The 19,369-nt window shown below is 44.7% G+C and overlaps 5 protein-coding genes across 5 annotated transcripts; 4 read left to right on the top strand and 1 right to left on the bottom strand.

Moving 5' to 3' along the window:
* Nucleotides 1–859: 859 nt before the first annotated feature.
* Nucleotides 860–1,729, top strand: PGRI_082830 (uncharacterized protein; the record flags this gene model as incomplete). The annotated part of the gene is made up of 3 exons (XM_040795997.1): nucleotides 860–1,146; nucleotides 1,225–1,403; nucleotides 1,509–1,729. The coding sequence occupies 3 exons, from the start codon at nucleotides 860–862 to the stop codon at nucleotides 1,727–1,729; spliced, it is 687 nt and encodes a 228-aa protein (XP_040650535.1).
* Nucleotides 1,730–4,851: 3,122 nt separating this feature from the next.
* On the top strand, nucleotides 4,852–5,337 carry PGRI_082820 (uncharacterized protein; the record flags this gene model as incomplete). The annotated part of the gene is made up of 3 exons (XM_040795996.1): nucleotides 4,852–4,878; nucleotides 4,926–5,006; nucleotides 5,056–5,337. 3 exons carry the CDS (start codon nucleotides 4,852–4,854, stop codon nucleotides 5,335–5,337), a joined length of 390 nt encoding a protein of 129 aa, XP_040650534.1.
* A 6,171-nt stretch (nucleotides 5,338–11,508) lies between these two features.
* On the top strand, nucleotides 11,509–13,281 carry PGRI_082810 (uncharacterized protein; the record flags this gene model as incomplete). The annotated part of the gene is made up of 2 exons (XM_040795995.1): nucleotides 11,509–11,858; nucleotides 11,913–13,281. The coding sequence occupies 2 exons, from the start codon at nucleotides 11,509–11,511 to the stop codon at nucleotides 13,279–13,281; spliced, it is 1,719 nt and encodes a 572-aa protein (XP_040650533.1).
* A 701-nt stretch (nucleotides 13,282–13,982) lies between these two features.
* On the bottom strand, nucleotides 13,983–14,942 carry PGRI_082800 (M50 family metallopeptidase; the record flags this gene model as incomplete). Its single annotated transcript, XM_040795994.1, has 4 exons — nucleotides 13,983–14,192; nucleotides 14,246–14,290; nucleotides 14,351–14,713; nucleotides 14,763–14,942. The coding sequence occupies 4 exons, from the start codon at nucleotides 14,940–14,942 to the stop codon at nucleotides 13,983–13,985; spliced, it is 798 nt and encodes a 265-aa protein (XP_040650532.1).
* A 1,158-nt stretch (nucleotides 14,943–16,100) lies between these two features.
* PGRI_082790 (uncharacterized protein) lies at nucleotides 16,101–18,173 on the top strand (the record flags this gene model as incomplete). The annotated part of the gene is made up of 2 exons (XM_040795993.1): nucleotides 16,101–16,558; nucleotides 16,661–18,173. 2 exons carry the CDS (start codon nucleotides 16,101–16,103, stop codon nucleotides 18,171–18,173), a joined length of 1,971 nt encoding a protein of 656 aa, XP_040650531.1.
* Between the last annotated feature and the right edge of the window lie 1,196 nt (nucleotides 18,174–19,369).

Raw genomic sequence — 19,369 nt, 5'->3', positions numbered from 1 at the left:
CTTCTCAGATCTGGACCGTGACCCAGAGATGACAAAATAATATTATTGGCGCCCACTTGACTTGCATGGATGAGGAACATAAGGTATGAAGGCGCCGAAAGCCTTCAAATAACATAGTCTAACCCAGATCATATGTGGTCTGCATTAGGCACGAAAATCGACGATATTCGTACTCGACATATACTCAAGTCTTACCGCGATTGCGGTTGCAATTGGTGCCAGTGTACGCTTCATCTGTACCGTAACAAATACCATACTAACTTTAAGACAATTACCTATGGGGATCTAATATGAACGATAACGAAAATATATATTCAAAGAAATAATTAATTCAAGTTACCTGTACATTAACTTGATAGCTCACCAATGTACCCACCATAAAGAGGATCGTTATGCAGAGCTAGTATGGTCTTGGTGGGAGTTCCATTGGCATGCATGAGCTCGGACGGGACTGGATAAGTCATGAGACTCCCAACTCCCATGAATGGGATTTGTCAAGGTCTACATGATGCTGCAGTAGTATCTACAAGTTCTGATCATCCAATTGAAGTGGCTCTAACACGTAATAGCATCAGTCAGACCTCATAGTAGATGATGCAATGCTGAAGTGGCATATATGATGAACAACCTGTATCCTGCAACAGATGTTTCTGTTATTGACACCTCATAAGTGATTTTATAGACAATACATGTCTCATGATGTCACGGATATGATATACAGTCACGTTAACCTAGTTCCAGCACGAGGAAACGAATATAAATAGGGCAGTAATCTCGATGAGAAATAAACATCAAGCATTCAAGTTGTTACAATCACATTTCATCATATCAACTAAAATCCCCCCATACCCCATACAATATGGCAGCCGAGGTTTATTATCCGCCTTCAGGTGTCTGGTTCCGTCTCTACAACCCCAAATTAGCTCGTTATGTGTATGCTCGAAAGGGCTTCGAAGACGTTGGGAGTATTTCGAGCAATGAGCCAGCATACGCAGATCAATGGTTCACTTTCGTTTACCACCCATATCACAGGGTATCGTATCTGAAGAACAAGATTGGGCAGTTACTTGGAATCGGGTCTCTCAATAATGAGAGCATTTGCGTGTCTTCGCCTGATCCTGGTGAGAAAGCGATCGATGGGGGATCGTAAGTTCCATGATAATCATAAAGATCTTAAATCATGCCATGGTTATTTTCTAGTAACACTGTGCTGATGGCTTGCAGGGACGTTGAGCTCCGTCCAGCAAGGAGCAAGAACGGCGAATCATGCCTCCGGGTGATATTTAAAACTCATCCAGGATACAGCCTACAGACCAACTCTAATGGAAAAATCTGGCCGGTTGAACCAAGTCACTTCGATGTAAATGAAGATGATCAGCTCTGGCAAATGGTTTATGAGGATAGTATGTGTGTCACCAGCAAGCGAGCTTCCCTTTTGTCCATTGTCTTTCCTTTCATGTCTTTTCTGTCTTTTTTTGAGACGAAAGTTTTACTAACAATGCTCCCAGTGGAATTTGAGGAGATCAAATGGGACGTCGCTAATGGAAAAATCCTTGGAAACACACCTGACATTCTTCGCACCTTCCATTTCAAAAACGATTCTCCGGGGACTATGACACATGTGTTCGAGGTTGAAGAAAAAGTGACCCATACCAGTCAGTTCTGTACAAAGTTTGGCTTCTCATTCAAGGAGGTTGTATCTTCAAAAGGTATTTTGACAAACCCCTGACATATAAGGGAGTAATTTGCTTACTATTTCGGTGTCAATCCCTGGGGGGTTTGGAGAACTAGGCGCACAGTGGGAATTTGGGGCCTATGTGGACGTTACAAAGGGGACAGTGGATGAATTTTCCAAAACATATAAAGATTCCACCACTTTCTCTTTTCAACCTTTCACAAATAACAAGGTAATTTGTTCGTTGACAAAGGGCACCTTGAACATCCCTTATACCTTGGTATTCGTTTCGCGCTCCATGGGGCAGAAAATGGAAGTCCCAGGCATATGGAAAGGTGTATCAACCTGTAATCTTGAGTGGGATTCAAAGTTGATAGAGCGTTATCCACCCCGAGATGATGCGCAAGGCATGTGAAAGAGCTTATCCCATTGGTGGTGTTAAAATGAGGGCCGCTGTTGAGACGCAGTGTGCTCGATGCAAGAGCGTCACCTATCCTGTGGTGCCGAGAGAAATGGGGCTCACTAGCGTGCGGTGGGCTTCTGAACTACAGGCAGAGTTTTCGAGAGCACCCTGGTGTCTAACTGACAAATTGCGACTGGTGACCCTCACAACACCACGGCCTCAATAAAATGATTTTGACAATTCCAATGCAATACTTCTTTTCTCGAAACTTTCCGAACGTATGTCAAGATAGGCGAATCCTTCTATTGTGGTATCAGTAGAATGAGCATAGTCAACTTTCTCTGCTCTTCTTTTCTTGTTTGACTATCCTTAGATCTGGAGGCAAGCAATACGTGATCTGTCCGACTTATCTCAGCTATTTGAACAGAAATTCAGGAGTTGCGACCAGTAAAGTAAGCCAACGAATTGCGTGGTAGAACAGATATGTAACAATCTGGCATTCTGAATACTGTACACTTTCTGGCAGACAACGATAATATATGGAAAGCAGCGTAATACCTGAAATTGGGAGACGATACAGCATTCAGGAAGGTCCCCCAGTTCCTCAGGGCGGATGGAGCTATTAGCACCGATCATAAGGAGCAAGCAGAAGATCTACTGAGCAAATTCTTCCCGCCTCTGCCGGACAGAATTGATGATGAACGGACCAGTCCACAGAGGGCACCAGTGGAAATGCCTGCCCTCACCATGGAGGAGGTCGAACAGCGGCTGTTGGCCGCAAATTCTTGGAAAGCGCCGGGTGAGGATGGTGTACTGGGGATAATGGGGAAAATGACATGACCCACGGTCAAGCACAGGGTCCTGGACTTAATTCCAGGCATCAACAGAAAAAGGCACATTACCCAAGCAGAGGAGACATGCGAAGACAGGATTGGGAGCTGGTGAGATCGAGGGTTTTGCTCATAGCAACTACTCAGGTCAATATGGATGATGGCTACTTGGACCTGATGGGCTCAGATGGGACCTCCAAGGACGACGTAAAGGTCCCAGAGGGCGATCCTGGACAGCAGACTGAGGGGGATTTTGGAGAAGGGAACATGCTTGGTACAAAATGCCATGTGCTTATTTGAGGTCTTCTGAACTAACTGCCGACTGCGGGTCTCAAGCAGTTACCATACTCAGCACTCTGAATGCAGGGAGTGGTCGGTTTACGCAGGACTTGAAAACTTGAAGAGTAGAGAACAGAGTTTCAACATTGCCCTGGTCTCGCCTATGAGTTTTACCGTCCAAACATAACTGATCGAATGTCTAGCTAAATACATAAAAGCCGCATATCTGCCAACCAGGAAGCGTTTGCGGAGGGATCTAGATCTTCCTTAATTTATATCATTATTGGTGTAATCGTAAGGAATTTTCGTTTTTATTTCAGGTACAATATATGAGGATGTATTAATTCGACAAAGGCTTCGTTCAGACACCTCGGAATCAGATGCAAGCCTGCGGTTTTTTACCTGATCAGCATTTGGCTACATATTGCAAATCATGGATTGACCACTATTCCGAATGTGAACCAGCGTGTTTCAAGTTAAGGTTCGCGAATCAAATCGCAAGAGTGTGGAGTTACAACTGATTTCGAATTCTACTGTAAGACTATTCTGAACAGTTTCGTGCTACGTGGCCAGGCTGCCCACAACTAGAACACTGACCATTCTGCCTTCGCTCCTCAGTAAGTTGATGTTCAACAGCGATCGCTTTCTCTGCCATCTTTTCCCACGTGTTAGGAAGCTCCCCTAATTGACGAAGACCAATTTGCAATTCTTTTTTAAGGCCAATGAAGAAAATGGATGCAATAAATGTCTCCCGTGTGATTTTGCTTCGGAGCTTCAGGAATTCGGAAACGTAGTCAGCTGCGCTCCCAGTCTGTACCAGACATGGAAGCCGAACTGCTGCTTCGATTCCAGCAAGGGGCTCATTCGATGCAGACATGTCTATTGTCATGCTAAGAGATATTTCTTAAGGGATCAAGACCAGAATATAGGACTTACACGTGATAGTATTTGTTCGCAATGCCCACTTAGCTCATGAGGTGCCTTAGCAGAGTGCAAAAAGAGCGAAGATTACCACTATATATCTCTAGAGCCAAGGTGAGGGGTAATACGGTGACACGTCCTAAGCGCCTTGCGGAATAAAACATACTTTTGGGATATATGATCTTCCCACGACTATGTGTTGTTTCAGGTCAAGACTCACAACATATCTCTCGCTTTTACAGTAACGTTCGAAATCAGCTTTACCTCCACAGTCTCTCGCACTATTTCCCAGAGCCCCACCAAAATCCAGCCATACCTGAGTTGGTCAAGGATGACCCATTTCGCTTCGACCAATGTACCTTCAAAATGTTGTCATTGATTACTGTAATACTGATTTCCAAAGGATAAGCACTCTGACCAAAGATCGTCATCCTGCAGGTTGCCTAGGGAGCTTACCACTACACCACCGCTATACCACTCTTTGATTACTTTTAGAGCACCAATGCTAGGATTCATTCATTATATTGTGAATGTCTCCGGAATAGCAATATTCCTGTCTCGTAACGACGACTTGATCTGACAGTTGTCTAGTTGCCCCGCCGGGCTAGCTGACTAATGTGGATCACGCGATAGGACAAATAACGTCATGAACATTTGGCTCGAGAATCTCGAGTATCCCTGTTCAGATGCAGTTCCTATCAGGCTTGGGAAATCATATGAAAACATAGGACTAATCTCTCAAAATGCAGTCAGGAGGACCAGATCCCGAAGTAGGTCCTGCCCTTTCTGAAACCAACGACGCTAATAATCCTCTCAGCCATTGGCTAAATCTGAGAACCGTCTCCTCAAAAAGTACGGAAAGCTGCCGCGTGGAGGCTTACTAGCTCAAAAGTCTAAGGTACTTAGAATGCAGTTTTTTATGACGTACGCTAACTAGCAACCGGTAGGAACGGACATACTTTGACTCAGGCGATTTCGCTCTTTCTGCCGCTGATTGCGAGACTGACCACGGCGCTATTCAAACGGGCAGAGCACATCCTCATCGGGAAAGCATTTCGCACCCTTATGCCTCTATCCCAGCCTCTAGTAACGTTGACGAAGATGCCAACCAAGATACGTATAGGAAAAGTGCCAGTCTTGAGAAGAGTCCTCTCCTTCACCAAACAGACATTAAAGATGAACCTACAAATAAGGAGGGACAGGACGATCATATCTCTCACGAATATTAAGACCAAATTGTCGCATTGAAATTGAAAACAAATTGTATGTCATTGAGCAGGACAGCACGAGCAGCACAATAGTCAACGAGGCATGGTACGATAGCTTTTCGATTGTGAAGTTACGGAATATTTTTTTATCCTACGATATGTACCCATATCCTTGAAATGGTGGTGGTTTTGTAAGCTGCCTAAAGAATGTTATCCTCCCTTAACATTAGGGTTCGAGAAACAATCAGAGAACGTAGGTAGTGAGTGACACCGGATTACCGAAGACATGTGTGCACATTGGGAGCAAGTTGTAAAGGAAACACAAACCAGAGTGTCTGTCTGCTCAGCAACGGACCAAGATAAAGAAGACCATATGAGATTATACCCAAAGGGTCTGCATCGCTGACGGTTTGTGAACCTGCGGAGGGAATTAACATCACGTCAAAGTAACAGTTCTTCATTTTTGGAAGGCTAAAGGCATTTACGACGTGTGGCATAATTCGACGGTTGTGATGATTTGTGTGCGACGATTTCCAGGTAGTGGGCTATGTCCTACTTGTGAAACCGGACAATAGGCCGATACGGATAGGGGGGCATGCTACTTGAATTCCTATTCCCTTTTCTCCTCCAAAAACTGTTAAGTCGCCGACTCCTCCGATTTCAACCTCTCCTAGAGCTCCCAGCAGTGTCTCTATGAGTTTATCGAATCTTGATACGGATATACGTCCTTCGCAATCAATATCTCAGGTCGAATGCGAGGTAGAGAGGATTGAAATCAAGCAGAAAGATGAGACGAGGTCGAAAGAGCGGAGCTGGGTTTGGAAACACTACCTTACTACACCTGAATCTGGTATTTGGAGATTAGGAAAAAAGGAGCGGTCCGAGCTTAAACAATAAAGTATAATGCTAAGGTGAACAATCTGTTCACAAGTAGCTCTGACTCTATATAGGTACTGGCTCTTGGTCCTGAGGAGGAAAATTTGGACGTACCCGAACAGGAAGTCTTTTATGGTGTATGGTGAAGATTGAGGTTGGATTACATGTATACAAATTTTATGAATTAATCTTAGCAGATTGACAGAAAATAAAGTCCTATCATATAAACGAAGCCTTAGCCTTTGCATTCGCATAACGGTGAAGGGAAACCTAACTAAATAGGAAAAACCTTAACCAAGACATACTAAAGCTCCATAATTCAAAACTCCACGGCACATTCCATTGGAAGAGGCCTGTGTAATTTGGATATACTAACAAATATATCAGCTTGATGACAACCGCAGAGTAATTCTGAGGTCCTACCTGGATATGTTTTCTCCGATACTCCAATACCACGTATATCCCACACAGGGAGGCATTTACTAGGTTTTGTTAATATGAAGATATTCCCAAGTCATCTCTCCAGCAGGTTGGCGGCCGAATAAAGTAAGGGATAGAAAATATTAGCTACGTAGATCGTTACCTTCTCTTATTTTTGTTTAATGAGTATCCACATATTTGTGCGGCGTTCCAGCTACGTCACAACACAAAATCTGCACGATTTGGACAGGACAAAATAGCCACACTATTGATCTATAGATTAAATTGAGGCAATTCTTGCTTCTTGCATCGCTAGCAAATACTTGCACTAATGACCCTATGATACATTATAGCAACGTTGTTTTCCTGACCCACATTCACTATTCACGATCCCACTTAAGGCAAAGAATGGAGGTTCCTTTTCTTATACTTTGGGTCATTTTGGAGCCCTAACTTATCCTAATAGATTTCTCAAATTCCATAGTCGATCTTAAATGTTATTGCACAAAGGGAACCATCAATCATGGAATGCGAAAAGACCACGATATTCCTCAAATTATTACACGCAAATTGGTCCTTTAGATATTGAACTCATAAAGGCGGCCCCCGCAAGACTTGAAGGGCAATCACCAGTGTTATTTGCGGTCATCAAATGGGTGCGGCAACGGGAAAGCAACCGTATTTCTAGAGCAAGTTTCCCTTGGAGGCTGAGAACAAAAGAATGTGGAAGTGGCTATATATTAACGTATTCGGTAAGCGAGCTGCGCGCGCAAGCCAGCTGCGCAGCCCAAAACACATAGTAAAAGTGATGCACTTGTCATTTATATTTCAACAACCAAGGTTTTTATCATATTAAATTTCTTGCCGATAGCAACCGATAAGCATTTTTAGTGTTATATAGCAGTTTCGCCTATATCAAAAACATGCATTGTCATGGTTTCAAAAAATACATCGCTACATCCAAGAAATATATATTTATCGATCATATCTCTATCAAACACCTATTACATTCCTATAAAGTCTAGATAATAGCTAGATGTCGTTTAAAATATATTAGGCCATAAGGAAAAGTTCATATACATAACCGTTGTTGCAATATCATATTGTAATTTATCGCTTTTACTATGTGTTTTGGGCTGCGCAGCTGGCTTGCGCGCGCAGCTCGCTTACCGAATACGTTATACAGCGTAGCCAGTACCATCCAATAGAAACCATGCGATCCTTTCAGAATCTCACGATATCGTGTGGAGATACTCCAGTGGACATAAGTTTTTATACCCCTGGCCCCACAGTGTGTTATGATTAACTCTATGTTGTACGTAACTTGAGTGGGGCCCATTAGGTAGCGCCTCGATCACTTACGACACGCTACATCGATATCATCAAGTGCAATAAATTGCACTTGTGAGCGGGAGATAAACAGTATGTTTATCTCAATCGAGGTACAACGCCCTTATGTGTTCCACCCACTCGGTATTGCAACTGTCCCCAAGCAACCTCTAAATTCAGAGCGTTATTCCAGAACATGGTGGTTACAGGCGATCCTTCGATCCTCGATTTCTGTACTCTCAGGGACTGAGCCCTGCGAACCAGTGAATACGAGATCGTTTTGGGGAATACACACTTCTGCGATTATCGGTGGCCGATGCCGCTCTGTTCTCCTCTGATCAAGCCCCGTTGGCTAGACCTCGAATGTTGGATACTTCCATGCCACATATCGTGATATGGGCAGAGCCTCAATCTCAATCCCCATTCCAACCTCGCCCTCAAATCTCATCCTCAACCTCATCAGAATTGAATAAGTTGGAAGTTGGTCACACTTCCACTTGAGTTCGCAACTTCCTTACCTGCACTTTTCCGAGTTGTTTTGAGTTCCCTTTAACAAGGGACTCCTTTCTTTCTTGAAACCTCAGTCTACGTGAAGCATACATCATCAATGAAACTAGCTACAGTCAGATATATCTGACCGTAGTTGAAGACGCAAAACTTTGGTTGGAAGGAGTTGGGACAACTGTGCGCAAGGCTATTCTCGTGAGGCTTTTCCATCGCATGCAAGCTGTCGCTGGAGCAATTGAACCTTGACGACTGAATCCTGCGGGCAGGGTATCTATGATCTGGAGTAACCGGATTTTACCAGTTCAAGGGTCATTTGAGCGGCCCATTTATCTCATCGAGGAAGACCTTCTCAACGGCGCGATTACCTCAAACTCTCAGGCCAGTGATGGGCTTGAATTCGACATCACTTCTCTCCGAGGGATAATCACGAAAAATGGGACTCGATCTCGTTGGGCTCACTCCTTTACCTTGAGATCTTGACTACGCGGCTAGCCACATTGTGAAACTACGCATACCTATAACTATGAAGGGGGATCGAATATGTATAAGGATCCAATATAACGTATTTCACTACCGAGCTGCGCACACCCCCGAGCTGCGCACCCCACCCAACCTATTAAATTCAATTGCATATATCTCAACCAAAACGCCATTAATTTAAATATAGTAAAATCATCTATCTACCGAGGCACCTATTGATTTTATACCCCATTTTTCCGCACCCACTATACCTTGGTGGGGCCCGTATACGTGGCTGTAAAGCCGGCGAGTCGCTCATTTACGGCGGGGGTATAGGTGCTTCCACTGCTTCTACTATCCTAGTAATTAATTGAGAAGCTTCTTGAACTAAGAGACCTTCTTCGGAAGGTATCTGCCTTTGGGATCGAGTACGCTTTTGCTTCTACTTCTTATTTTCGGCGTATAATTCCTTGTTTTCTTTAGCGAGTAAGATAGCACCTTATATTATAAGGCGGAAGCCTTTTATAAGTTAATTTAATAAATGGTCGGAAGGACTTAGTAGGCTTCGAGATCTTATACGAAGTAGAGCTTTGATTAACAAAGCCTACCGATATAGATCTTTCTTAGTACCTAGTGTTTTTAGTATAAAATTCCGGCTTAAGTTACTACCCCGGCTTAGGGGGGGTATTAGGGTTCGAACTCGAATATTAAGCTTTAAAATAACTCTCTCTAATAAGAAAGGGACTAAACTAGCTACCCCGAAGCTATTTTTTATAGTCTCTATTTTAAAAGCTTTAATTCGGGCGAGGGGGTACGCTTTAAGGAAGTTAAGTTTATTAATATAATTTACCCTATACCGTATTTTTAATTTAATTAGCCGGCTATATATACGTTTTAAGATAGTAAAATAGCTAATATCTAAGGGCTGTAAAAGATAAGATAAATATACTAGTATATAAATTAGTATTACCTTTTTTTCCTTATAAATTTCGTTAAATTTAGGTATTAAATAACTTTTATAGCTATCGAGTATTAATAGCTAGTATACCCCCTTTATATATAAAGTACTCGGAATAAAGAGCTTCTTTAACTAACGAAGTTTAATTTTATCGGAAGTCTAACTATTAGGACTAACTTTAAAGCGCTAATTATCCGGAAGGCTATTAAACTAAGATTTAAGATAGACTTTTCCTTTAAAAATTATATAAAGTAGGAGCGCCTACCCCGAAGTATTTATATACTTAATAGCAGTTACCTATTTACGATTTCTAGGTTATAAAAGTAAGCGCCGACTATAGTATTCACTCCTTATAATAACCTTTATAGGAGCTGTTAACCCTATTACAAAACTAGTCTTATTAAAGTTATAGATATTATTAGGGTCGATTCTAAATTAAACGATCGTCTTTTAAACAAGATTAAACTACTCTTAAATAATTTTAGGGTCTTTATATTTCGCACGTTTATAATTATAGCGTCTTAAGAATCGGGAGGATAGGATAGGGTACTATTTCACAAATTTTATAACCTAATTTTCGCTAACCGAAACGACCGGTATAGTTCCGCGCTTTTCAAGTAAAAGATTCGCCATTTCTTATACCGAAGAAGGCCGGGGTACAGATCCACGTGAATCTATAGAAAGGATCCATTTTTTAAGAGACTCCTCTTCAATTTCAGTCAATTTCGAGCAATTTGCGCGGGTTTCAGCGCGAAAGGTAGTCCTACGAAGACGCGCCCGGAGGGTTAATTCGGGTACGTTAAAATGGCGTGCTACTTCGCGAATAGCGCTGATTTCTTGCTTCTTAATAGCCTGAATAGCTAATAAGATCCTACCCTCTCTCTCAATTGATTTTTGAGACGATTGAGTACGAATTGGTGGCATGGTGGGTGGTTGAAAAAGAAGGGTCTATATTGATTGACGCGTTTTGGGTGGGGTGCGCAGCTCGGGGGTGTGCGCAGCTCGGTAGTGAAATACGTTACCAGTTCTATCTTCAGTTGAACAATACAACTGATCGAGTACCAATGTATTTGTTGGATTCGATCGACACCAGTAGTTGCCGACAACCCTCAGCTCCCAGAGATTGCACCACAATTATCTGCTTGAGCGGATTGGTCCTTCTGAAGGGTGGGTCGATTGCCGTCGTGACAGGTTCTTGGCGGTCCCAGACGGGGCGCTGACATAGGTATTCCTTTCCGAGAGAGTCTGTAGAAGCAGCCCCGGCTGTGGTAGTCTCATTAGCAAGGCATTTGCAATAGGAAATATGTAATTCAGATATGTATTCCAATTTTCTTACTGTTCTAAAGCAAGGCTTTCAGGCACCAGATCCCCAAAAGGGGCAAACCTTGATCGCTATACGTGTGTAACATTGCGCACCGGGTGATATGGAAATTATCATGTGCAGTTGGCTACATGGATAATCATACGATTTATCCCAGTCGTACAATATAAATCCTGCGTTGCACCCAGAAGTCTACAACTGATACCTAGGTACCTCCGCGGCTATGACGCCACTTTACGCGGTCCTTATCGATAACCTAATTAGGACTAGTGTATCTAACGGGAAGGCCTCGACCGCTGACTCAGCACTTTCGTTGCGGGCAATGCGCTTCAGTGGTTCAAGCCCGCACAATCTTACCGACTCTCTGACTACTTACACTGGTCGCGCAAAGATGGATCTATCCCATTTAACACGGCCTGGCATTTTGTGTCAGTGTATTCGGTGCTCTAGCTCACTGGCTGCACTGGAGAACGAATGGGCCAAACTATCTAATGCCTACTCAATCCCCACCGCATGGCTCAGCGTTGACCTCCATCGTATCGCCGTTTCTTCGGAGCGGAAGCAAATCCCCCATACATCGGATATGACACTTTTACGTGGCCGTGTCATTCAGGAAGTCTCGTGTAAACTCTGTCAGCAACGGATGGGAGTACTTTGTCCACTTGACAACGGGTGAGTGGCTGTCGATAAAAATTGGCGCTTCTCAGGGCTAATCTCTGTCGCTAGGATGAACATTCTGTGGAAAATGTCAAAAGTTGCTTTTAGAGAGATCGTTACCATGAGGACGGTCCAGCCCGTATTCAAACAGGGGGCCCTCGAACGACTGATTTGTCCCCCTAAAGAACCTCCGCGCCGAAACCCCGACCTCGTCCAGGGCAGTGCACTGGTGCCAGCTGGCTGCACTGACCCCACTACCCTCGATCCATCCATGCAAAAACAAATGCTTCACCAGGGTCGAAGCATCGATCAGATTTCGAACTCAGTGAACCACCTCCAAGACACAATGGCAGATCTCAAACAGTCATTCACAGCACTTCGAATCGAGTTGAACGGACCAAGCCGAAACCTGGGGGAAGGTTCTGTACTCCAGGGACATGACTTTGACATGATCGCGATGGTTCTGAAGGAGCTCAAGTCCAAGTCCGACGAGATCGAGAAACTGAAGTTGGAGATTGAGGCCCTGAAACTGAAGAATCGCTACATGGGAGTGACCATACCACATCAACAAGAATCATTGTCGACCATGAGCATGAACGCTGCGCTTCCTGAAGTTCGGAGCCCCGGCTTGCTCCAAGCGGGCCGGAAACGCGGCTGGCCTGACGCATTCCCGGGCGATCGCGGTCACACCATCCCGGACTCCTTCGACGAGGATGATATGGTGGATGAAATGTCGCTATCAGATCCGCCGTTGTATAACTCGCGCGTTCCTCTTAATGACCTACGTCAATCTGCAATTACCACTAGCCAACCGGCAGAAGAGCAGTCGAGGTCCCTAGAGGTGCAGATGCCTCCTCAAGAGCCTCAGAATGTCTCTAGCTCCCTTCAAACACAACCCTACAGTCTTCCACAAACCGCAGCCAAACGCCCGAGACTAGGTGCGCCAGCTGAAGATGTGCCCCCAACAGCCCCACCGCAGCTGCAAGCTGTTCCTCAGAAAAGACCACCTGGCAGACCGAGGAAATCAATAAGTCATCCAACCCTCCTCGATACCACTGAATCACCCAGTACGGCCCCTTCTAGTACGCATGGGGATTTTGAATCAAACGGACAACCAAACACAGTCCGACGTCGCGCCTCTCGTCGCAGCTTGCGTGCACAATCCCTTGGGGCTAATACCGACGACAAAGATAGTCAAGAGGACCAGCAGAAGTCACAAGAATCACCCAGACCTCCTCCTGGGATGCACCCAGCGCCCAACAAAAAGAGCAAGCGTAATACCGGCTCGCCCAACGGAAAACGAACTGGAGGTCCAGATGATGACGGAGATGAGGCTGCTATGAATGAGAAGCGGAAAGCTAAGGTTGCGGCGCGGGACGTCATGGCCAGGATGGCTTTACAGCACGAGGAGGCTCTGGAGGCCCAGAATGCACAATAAATTGTCGGGGTTTATTCTTCACATACTTGTACAATAGGCAATAAGCAGTATTTAACCTACTATGATCAAACTCTCGAAGCCTTCGACTCAATACGATCGTCGAGTAGGTCCTGGCCAGTCGCCTTGGTGTACATGGAAGAGGTTTCCCAAAAATGGATGTACCTAGCCCACTTCTCTTTCTTATTCCGACTAGGTGTTGATAGAGCAATCCGTCATTAATTAATAAGAAAATACTATGTAGGCTTTGTAGCTGGCGGTGAAACGTCCGACGCTCGGCTTCGCCATTTGGCATCCACAACTCGCGGTGAACAACTATTCGGTCTTTAAACTACGTGAGATATAGTAACTTTGCGTAAAGCACGAGAGAAAAAAGTATCCATAGGCATTTATCCTCTTTCAATACCAAGTGTAGAATGTTAGGTCAAAGAACACATTATATATATTTGATATATGTATTCGTCAAAGATACATGCTTCTTCCAAGTTTGGCAATGATAGAACACCATTTAATACATTGGTTTCTACCAATAATATAATTGTCTTTGCAAACAAAATTTCCATTTGCTCAAACCTTCAGTATATAGGTAGAATAATTGGGAACTGGATTCCTAAGCTATGTAGGAATATGCCCTAAAGCGGTATCATATCTCATAAAATCATTATTTTCAGTCTGTAACGTCCCCATAAGCAAGCGTGGGAATTTCAGCGAGTGGGGATAAAGTTCTTGGAATCGTCCTGCTGTTGGCTGAATGACTCAGGGAATGCAGCGATCCCACCAATGATGCCAATAGCCATAACAGCAAGAGAGATGAGAGACCAGATAACTCCCCAGCACTGGGAAGATCCACCGTACCTCTTCGCAAAGACGCTGGCATCAGAGCTGTTTACTTTGCGAAGGATCAGATCGTCGCACTAAAGCACAGATTATTAGCAACATAAATCAAGAGATTGTAACTGGTACTTACAATATCCCAGACACTGTACAAAGCAGACATGACACCGATAAATAGCTATAAAGAAAAGCCCATTAGTAGGACTCCACGATAGGGGAATCAAGATATCAGACATACCACAACCCAGCGCAAGGCTTCACCATGGGCAATGAACCAACATGCCACCAACAACCCGACAGCAAGAAGAACAGTCACGATAGTCAACCAGTCTCTCCGTGCCCACCAGAGGGTAAGCAGAAAACAGACACCGAGGATGATGCTGGCAACCTTGCTCGCAACAATATTAAATCCAGCAAAGATCAATAGAGCGCCAATAATCGACGATCCCAAGTACCCAGCAGGCAGGGTGATAGCACTCATACCGCCTTGCATGTGAGTGACACCACCTTCATGTGGATCCAGTGAGATGGACTTGACTTTTCCACCGGTACAACAGGCAGTGATCGCGTGACCGAACTCATGGAAGGCAATCACTAACATCTGTCAGGGGTTAGTTCGAGTAGGTCAACAAGGGGTTAGGAATATTTACCTTGAAGGGCCAGAGTACCCAACGGACATATGGTATGTTCCATAGTAGTGCGATTATTACAACATATGCACCCATCACCCCTAAGGTGACGGCTTGGGTGTGGTTGACACTCAAGCCACGCCGGGCCAGTTGATGCGGGGCCGTCTCCGCGTGGGCTAGCGCTGCATATAGGGCTGGCATAGTGAGCGATAAATTAACTTCAGAAAAGTCAAGAAATGAAAAAAAAGCAGTTGTTTGAAATGGTCGAGGGCACAAGGGAAAATTATTTAATGGTCTATTAGAGAGACCTCGGGATCATCCACGCGTCCCTATAGGAACGCGCATGCCACTTGTTATGTGGCGTATGTGGCTGATCTTTCGTGGCTATTTTTAGCGTCTTGGCCATTTTAGGCTGAAGGGTTTTATTCTCTTTTATCTACCGCCTAAACTAAAATTGTTATTTTTTATACACAGATTGGCAAGTATTGAATTAATTGTGATATTGATCCCCACAAGAGATGAGAACCAACTGGAAAAATAGTGCAATAGGGTCGTACCTGCCAACTATGCTATGTTATGGTAAAGTTGTGAGGAAGCTGCGTTTGTAGAGAATATCAACGTTACACAACTTGTACAACATATCTTTACACTAATAATCCTATCAGTACCTCACGATCAAATAACAACAAAGGATGAGTCATCTAGGACATACAGCATTACGACTATGGTTCCAGACATTGAATCTGCCACGGCAGTTACACCTCTCGTGGCATAAAGCCCGACTTCGAGAAGAACCATACGAGCGTCGAAGTGCAAAGACAAGCTGGCAAAAGCTTAGTGAGACTTCAGATGTTCTTTTCTCCATCACTAGGGCCCAGTACGATGGGCTTCCAACACGCAATCCTTCTTGCTTCTCCAGTATCCACTCTACGCCGATCTACGTGTACATGTTAGCAAAGTACACGTCGCGATGGTCATTTTTTAAAGTAGTCGCCTTCTTTTGTAATGCTCGGCACTGGAATCTGGTACATGAGGTGGTCAATCCAAGCAAAGATCACAAAATCATAGAAGTCGCTTCCCGACATGCGATTGACCAAAAGGACTTTCGACGAGTTAGCCGTCATCTTAGGCGCATCTGGCCACTGTTTCCGTGAATCAGAAAATATGATCCCGGGATGGTAGATGGTTTGATTGCATGTTTGCTAATGCACTTCAATCTTTCTTTATTTTCTTTCGCCTCTTGATACCAGGTCTAATCTTGAAATTACCCCAGGAAAGAAAAGAGTATCATTTTGACCTTTCTATTTAAGTAGCAAATCCTCTGCCTGTTTATGATTCAGTATCCACCTCCATTCAATCATGGAACCGTACAAGATGATGTGTCGTGATAACTCTACCCAGATCACCCAGCCACCAGCTATTCAAGTTCAATGTATCGATCCTCCCAAGCCAGTTATCATTGGTATCTATGGCCTCCCAGGGTCTGGCAAGACCTTTTGGTTAGGTCAGCTCAAGACAGTTCTCAACAACGAGGGATTTGCGTTCTATGATGGTAGCGATGTTATTGCAGCGGTGACTCCTGGAGGTCTCGAAGGATTCCACAACCTGACAAATGAGGCCAAAATCGAGTACCGGGAGCGTGCTATAGCCAAGATCAAGCAGGAGTGCTGTAGCACAAGGAAAACTGCCATCGTGGCTGGGCACTTCATGTTCTGGGCTGAGGGAGATGACGATGGCCACTCGATTTGTACACCAGCAGATTTGGCTTCATATACCCACATTGTGTATCTGGATGTCCCCGTTGAGAAGATTGCGGGGTATCGTTCTAATGATGCCAAACGGAACCGCCCAAACGTCTCATTGTCTCATCTGGCCAGGTGGTAGCGCGTCGAAAAGAGCCAACTTCGTGATGTTTGCAGGCGTCATGAAATCCTTTTTGCACCAATATTACCATTTGTCGAATCTCTCCACCTCCTTATTCATGATTTTCATCGCCACACGGAGGCATACAACACGCATCTCGCCAAAACGAAGATGGATGAGATACTCGGTGCCCATTCCGCCTTGGAAACTATAATCGTGATGGATGCAGACAAAACCTTGGCCCAAGAAGATAGCGGAGTGCTGTTCTGGGGGAAGGCCGGTGTTACCTTAGCCGAGGGAGAAGGTAGCGACCCTTTGAAGGGTTTGTTCAGCGGTCCTCTGGGATATTCCTATACTGCCTTTCGGCAGTCTACACTGCTGTATGAAGAGGCTATTGCCGAGGAGGACTTCGAAGTCTACTGCCAGCATCTATCGTCAATGATACATATGCACCGTGATATCGTGGATCTGTTACACTTGGTTCGCGACACGACACATGTCCGGGCAACCGTGGTTACCTGTGGGATCCGATCTGTTTGGGAGAAGGTCCTGAAGAGAGAAGGGCTTTCGGACACAGTCGAAGTAATTGGAGGTGGCCGACTCAGTGACGGTCTTGTTGTCACGCCCTCTCTGAAAGCTGACCTGGTGACTCATTTGTGTGCCGTTCAGGGCATGTATGTTGTTGCGTTTGGAGATAGCCCTTTGGATTTGGCAATGCTTCAAGCCGCAGACCAGGGTATCGTTATTACCGGGGAAGACCTGACCCGAAGTAAGAGTATGGAGAAGAAGCTGGCAGAGGTCATTGGGAAAGATGGCTTCCGGCCATGCCAGATACTACTACCCCAACACGCAATACCACGCCTTGATACACCACTGTTACCCCTAGCACGGCTAACAGATAAATGTTTCATCGACTCGGTCCTCGCCATACGCAAAAACAAAATTCCTCATGTCCTTCATGCAACTGACCGGCCTGGAGTCAGATGCCTCATGACACAAATGCGAGATGCATCCATATCTGGACCTGCGCTACGGGATGTTCACCGTCGAGTCGGATGGTATTTGGGAATGGAATTTTGCACCCAAATCATTGGAATCGAATCTTATCCTATTCCGCATGTCGAAGGCCATCAAGCGGACGGCCATCGACTCCTGAACGAGAAAACAACACTGATTGTGCCGCTAATGCGCGGCGGCGAGCCAATGGCCTTTGGTGTCAGCGATGCCTTCCCCCTTGCCGTGTTCCGACATGCGAAGATTCCAAGCGACATTCAGGATGATGATCTGAAGAACATGGCGACAATCATACTAGTCGACTCAGTGGTAAATACCGGGAAGTCAGTATTGGAGTTCATTGACCATATCCGCAGCCTACACACGACGATCCCCATTGTGGTTGTCGCGGGAGTGATTCACTCTCAAACTGTTTCTACAAGCAGGATTGCTCGGGCACTCGGTCGATTTAGTGGACTGTCTTTCGTTACCCTCCGTCTTTCTGACAACCAATTTACTGGCAGAGGGACTACTGATACCGGTAATAGGTTGTTCAACACAGTGCATATCGTTTGATGATGCTGGGATACGGCAGGTGATGTCTCTTGCCTCTTTGAGCTCTTAATAGGATAGTGTTTACTTTTTCAAATTGAAATAAAATGAAGAAATCTCCAGGAATATTTGCAGAAAGATACTGAAAATTAAAGGTTGTTACTTGTCACATATTGCCCCTCACCTAGTCCAGACGATTATATTTGATTGAGCAGAACTCCTTTGCACCTTCCCGAAAGCAAATTTGTTGACTTCTCAAGATCTCACCCCCTCTGGACTTTCTGACTTCTTCACCATTTTCCCATCCAAAACAATCCAACACTCAAAATATTACTTTGTGGGTTTCATCGATATGTTTGTTAATTTTGAGTAGCTAACATCACTACCTGGATCAGGATATCTGCCTAGCAAAGTGAAGACTTACATTGACTATCAAAATGCAGGTCACTGATGCACTTCGTACATTCAATCCCCTTTCTGCCATCCAAGTTGCTACCCATGGCTGACCTTCAAATGCAATAGAACCTCCTCTCACGCCCGCCGAGCGCGCGATTGTCAAATCCTACGGCGGATGGACATCCTTCATGCAATCGTTTGGGCTTAAGCCTTGGGAGGCAGATGATGTTGAAGAAGGAAAAAGAATCCTGGCAGCCTTTGTTACACACGGAGACTCTGAATGAGACATGGTGTTTGGTAGTCACGGAGTGACTGAGCCAAAGGCGAGGCAGATCCACTGAACGTTCTGCTCATCGTCCTTCAAGCCTTTGAGATGACATTCAATCAATGATTTTTATTCCCAATAATTTGTGCCCCCGGGCTTGATCGTAAATGTCCTTGCCTACTGGCGTGTATAATGTAGACCATGACTTAAAGCCCTATATATGCATTAGCTACATCCAATCCCCTATACTCTATCGAATACGACTTCAAATGGAATGTTGTCATCCCGATTAGAAGCCAATTATGGTTGAAAGCTTTATCCAATTTAGACCGAGAGTCTCCTTACGGATATAGAAACGGTAGAGCAGTTTGGCCAAGAAAATAGCCTTTTGATGACATTGGAAGAGCGCGCAAAGTTCGCTAATAGAGCCCAACTTGTTCAATGAAAAAACATCAAGTACCTAAACATGTGATACGCAGCAAAAAACAGGAGAGACCAGCTCGCACAAGACCAAATCCTAACCGAGGATGACCGAAAACAAATTGACACCCCGTCTAAC

The sequence above is a fragment of the Penicillium griseofulvum genome (assembly GCF_001561935.1).
Source record: "Penicillium griseofulvum strain PG3 chromosome Unknown contig_10, whole genome shotgun sequence".
Lineage (NCBI taxonomy): Eukaryota > Fungi > Ascomycota > Eurotiomycetes > Eurotiales > Aspergillaceae > Penicillium > Penicillium griseofulvum.
This window is presented reverse-complemented; position numbering and strand designations above follow the sequence as displayed.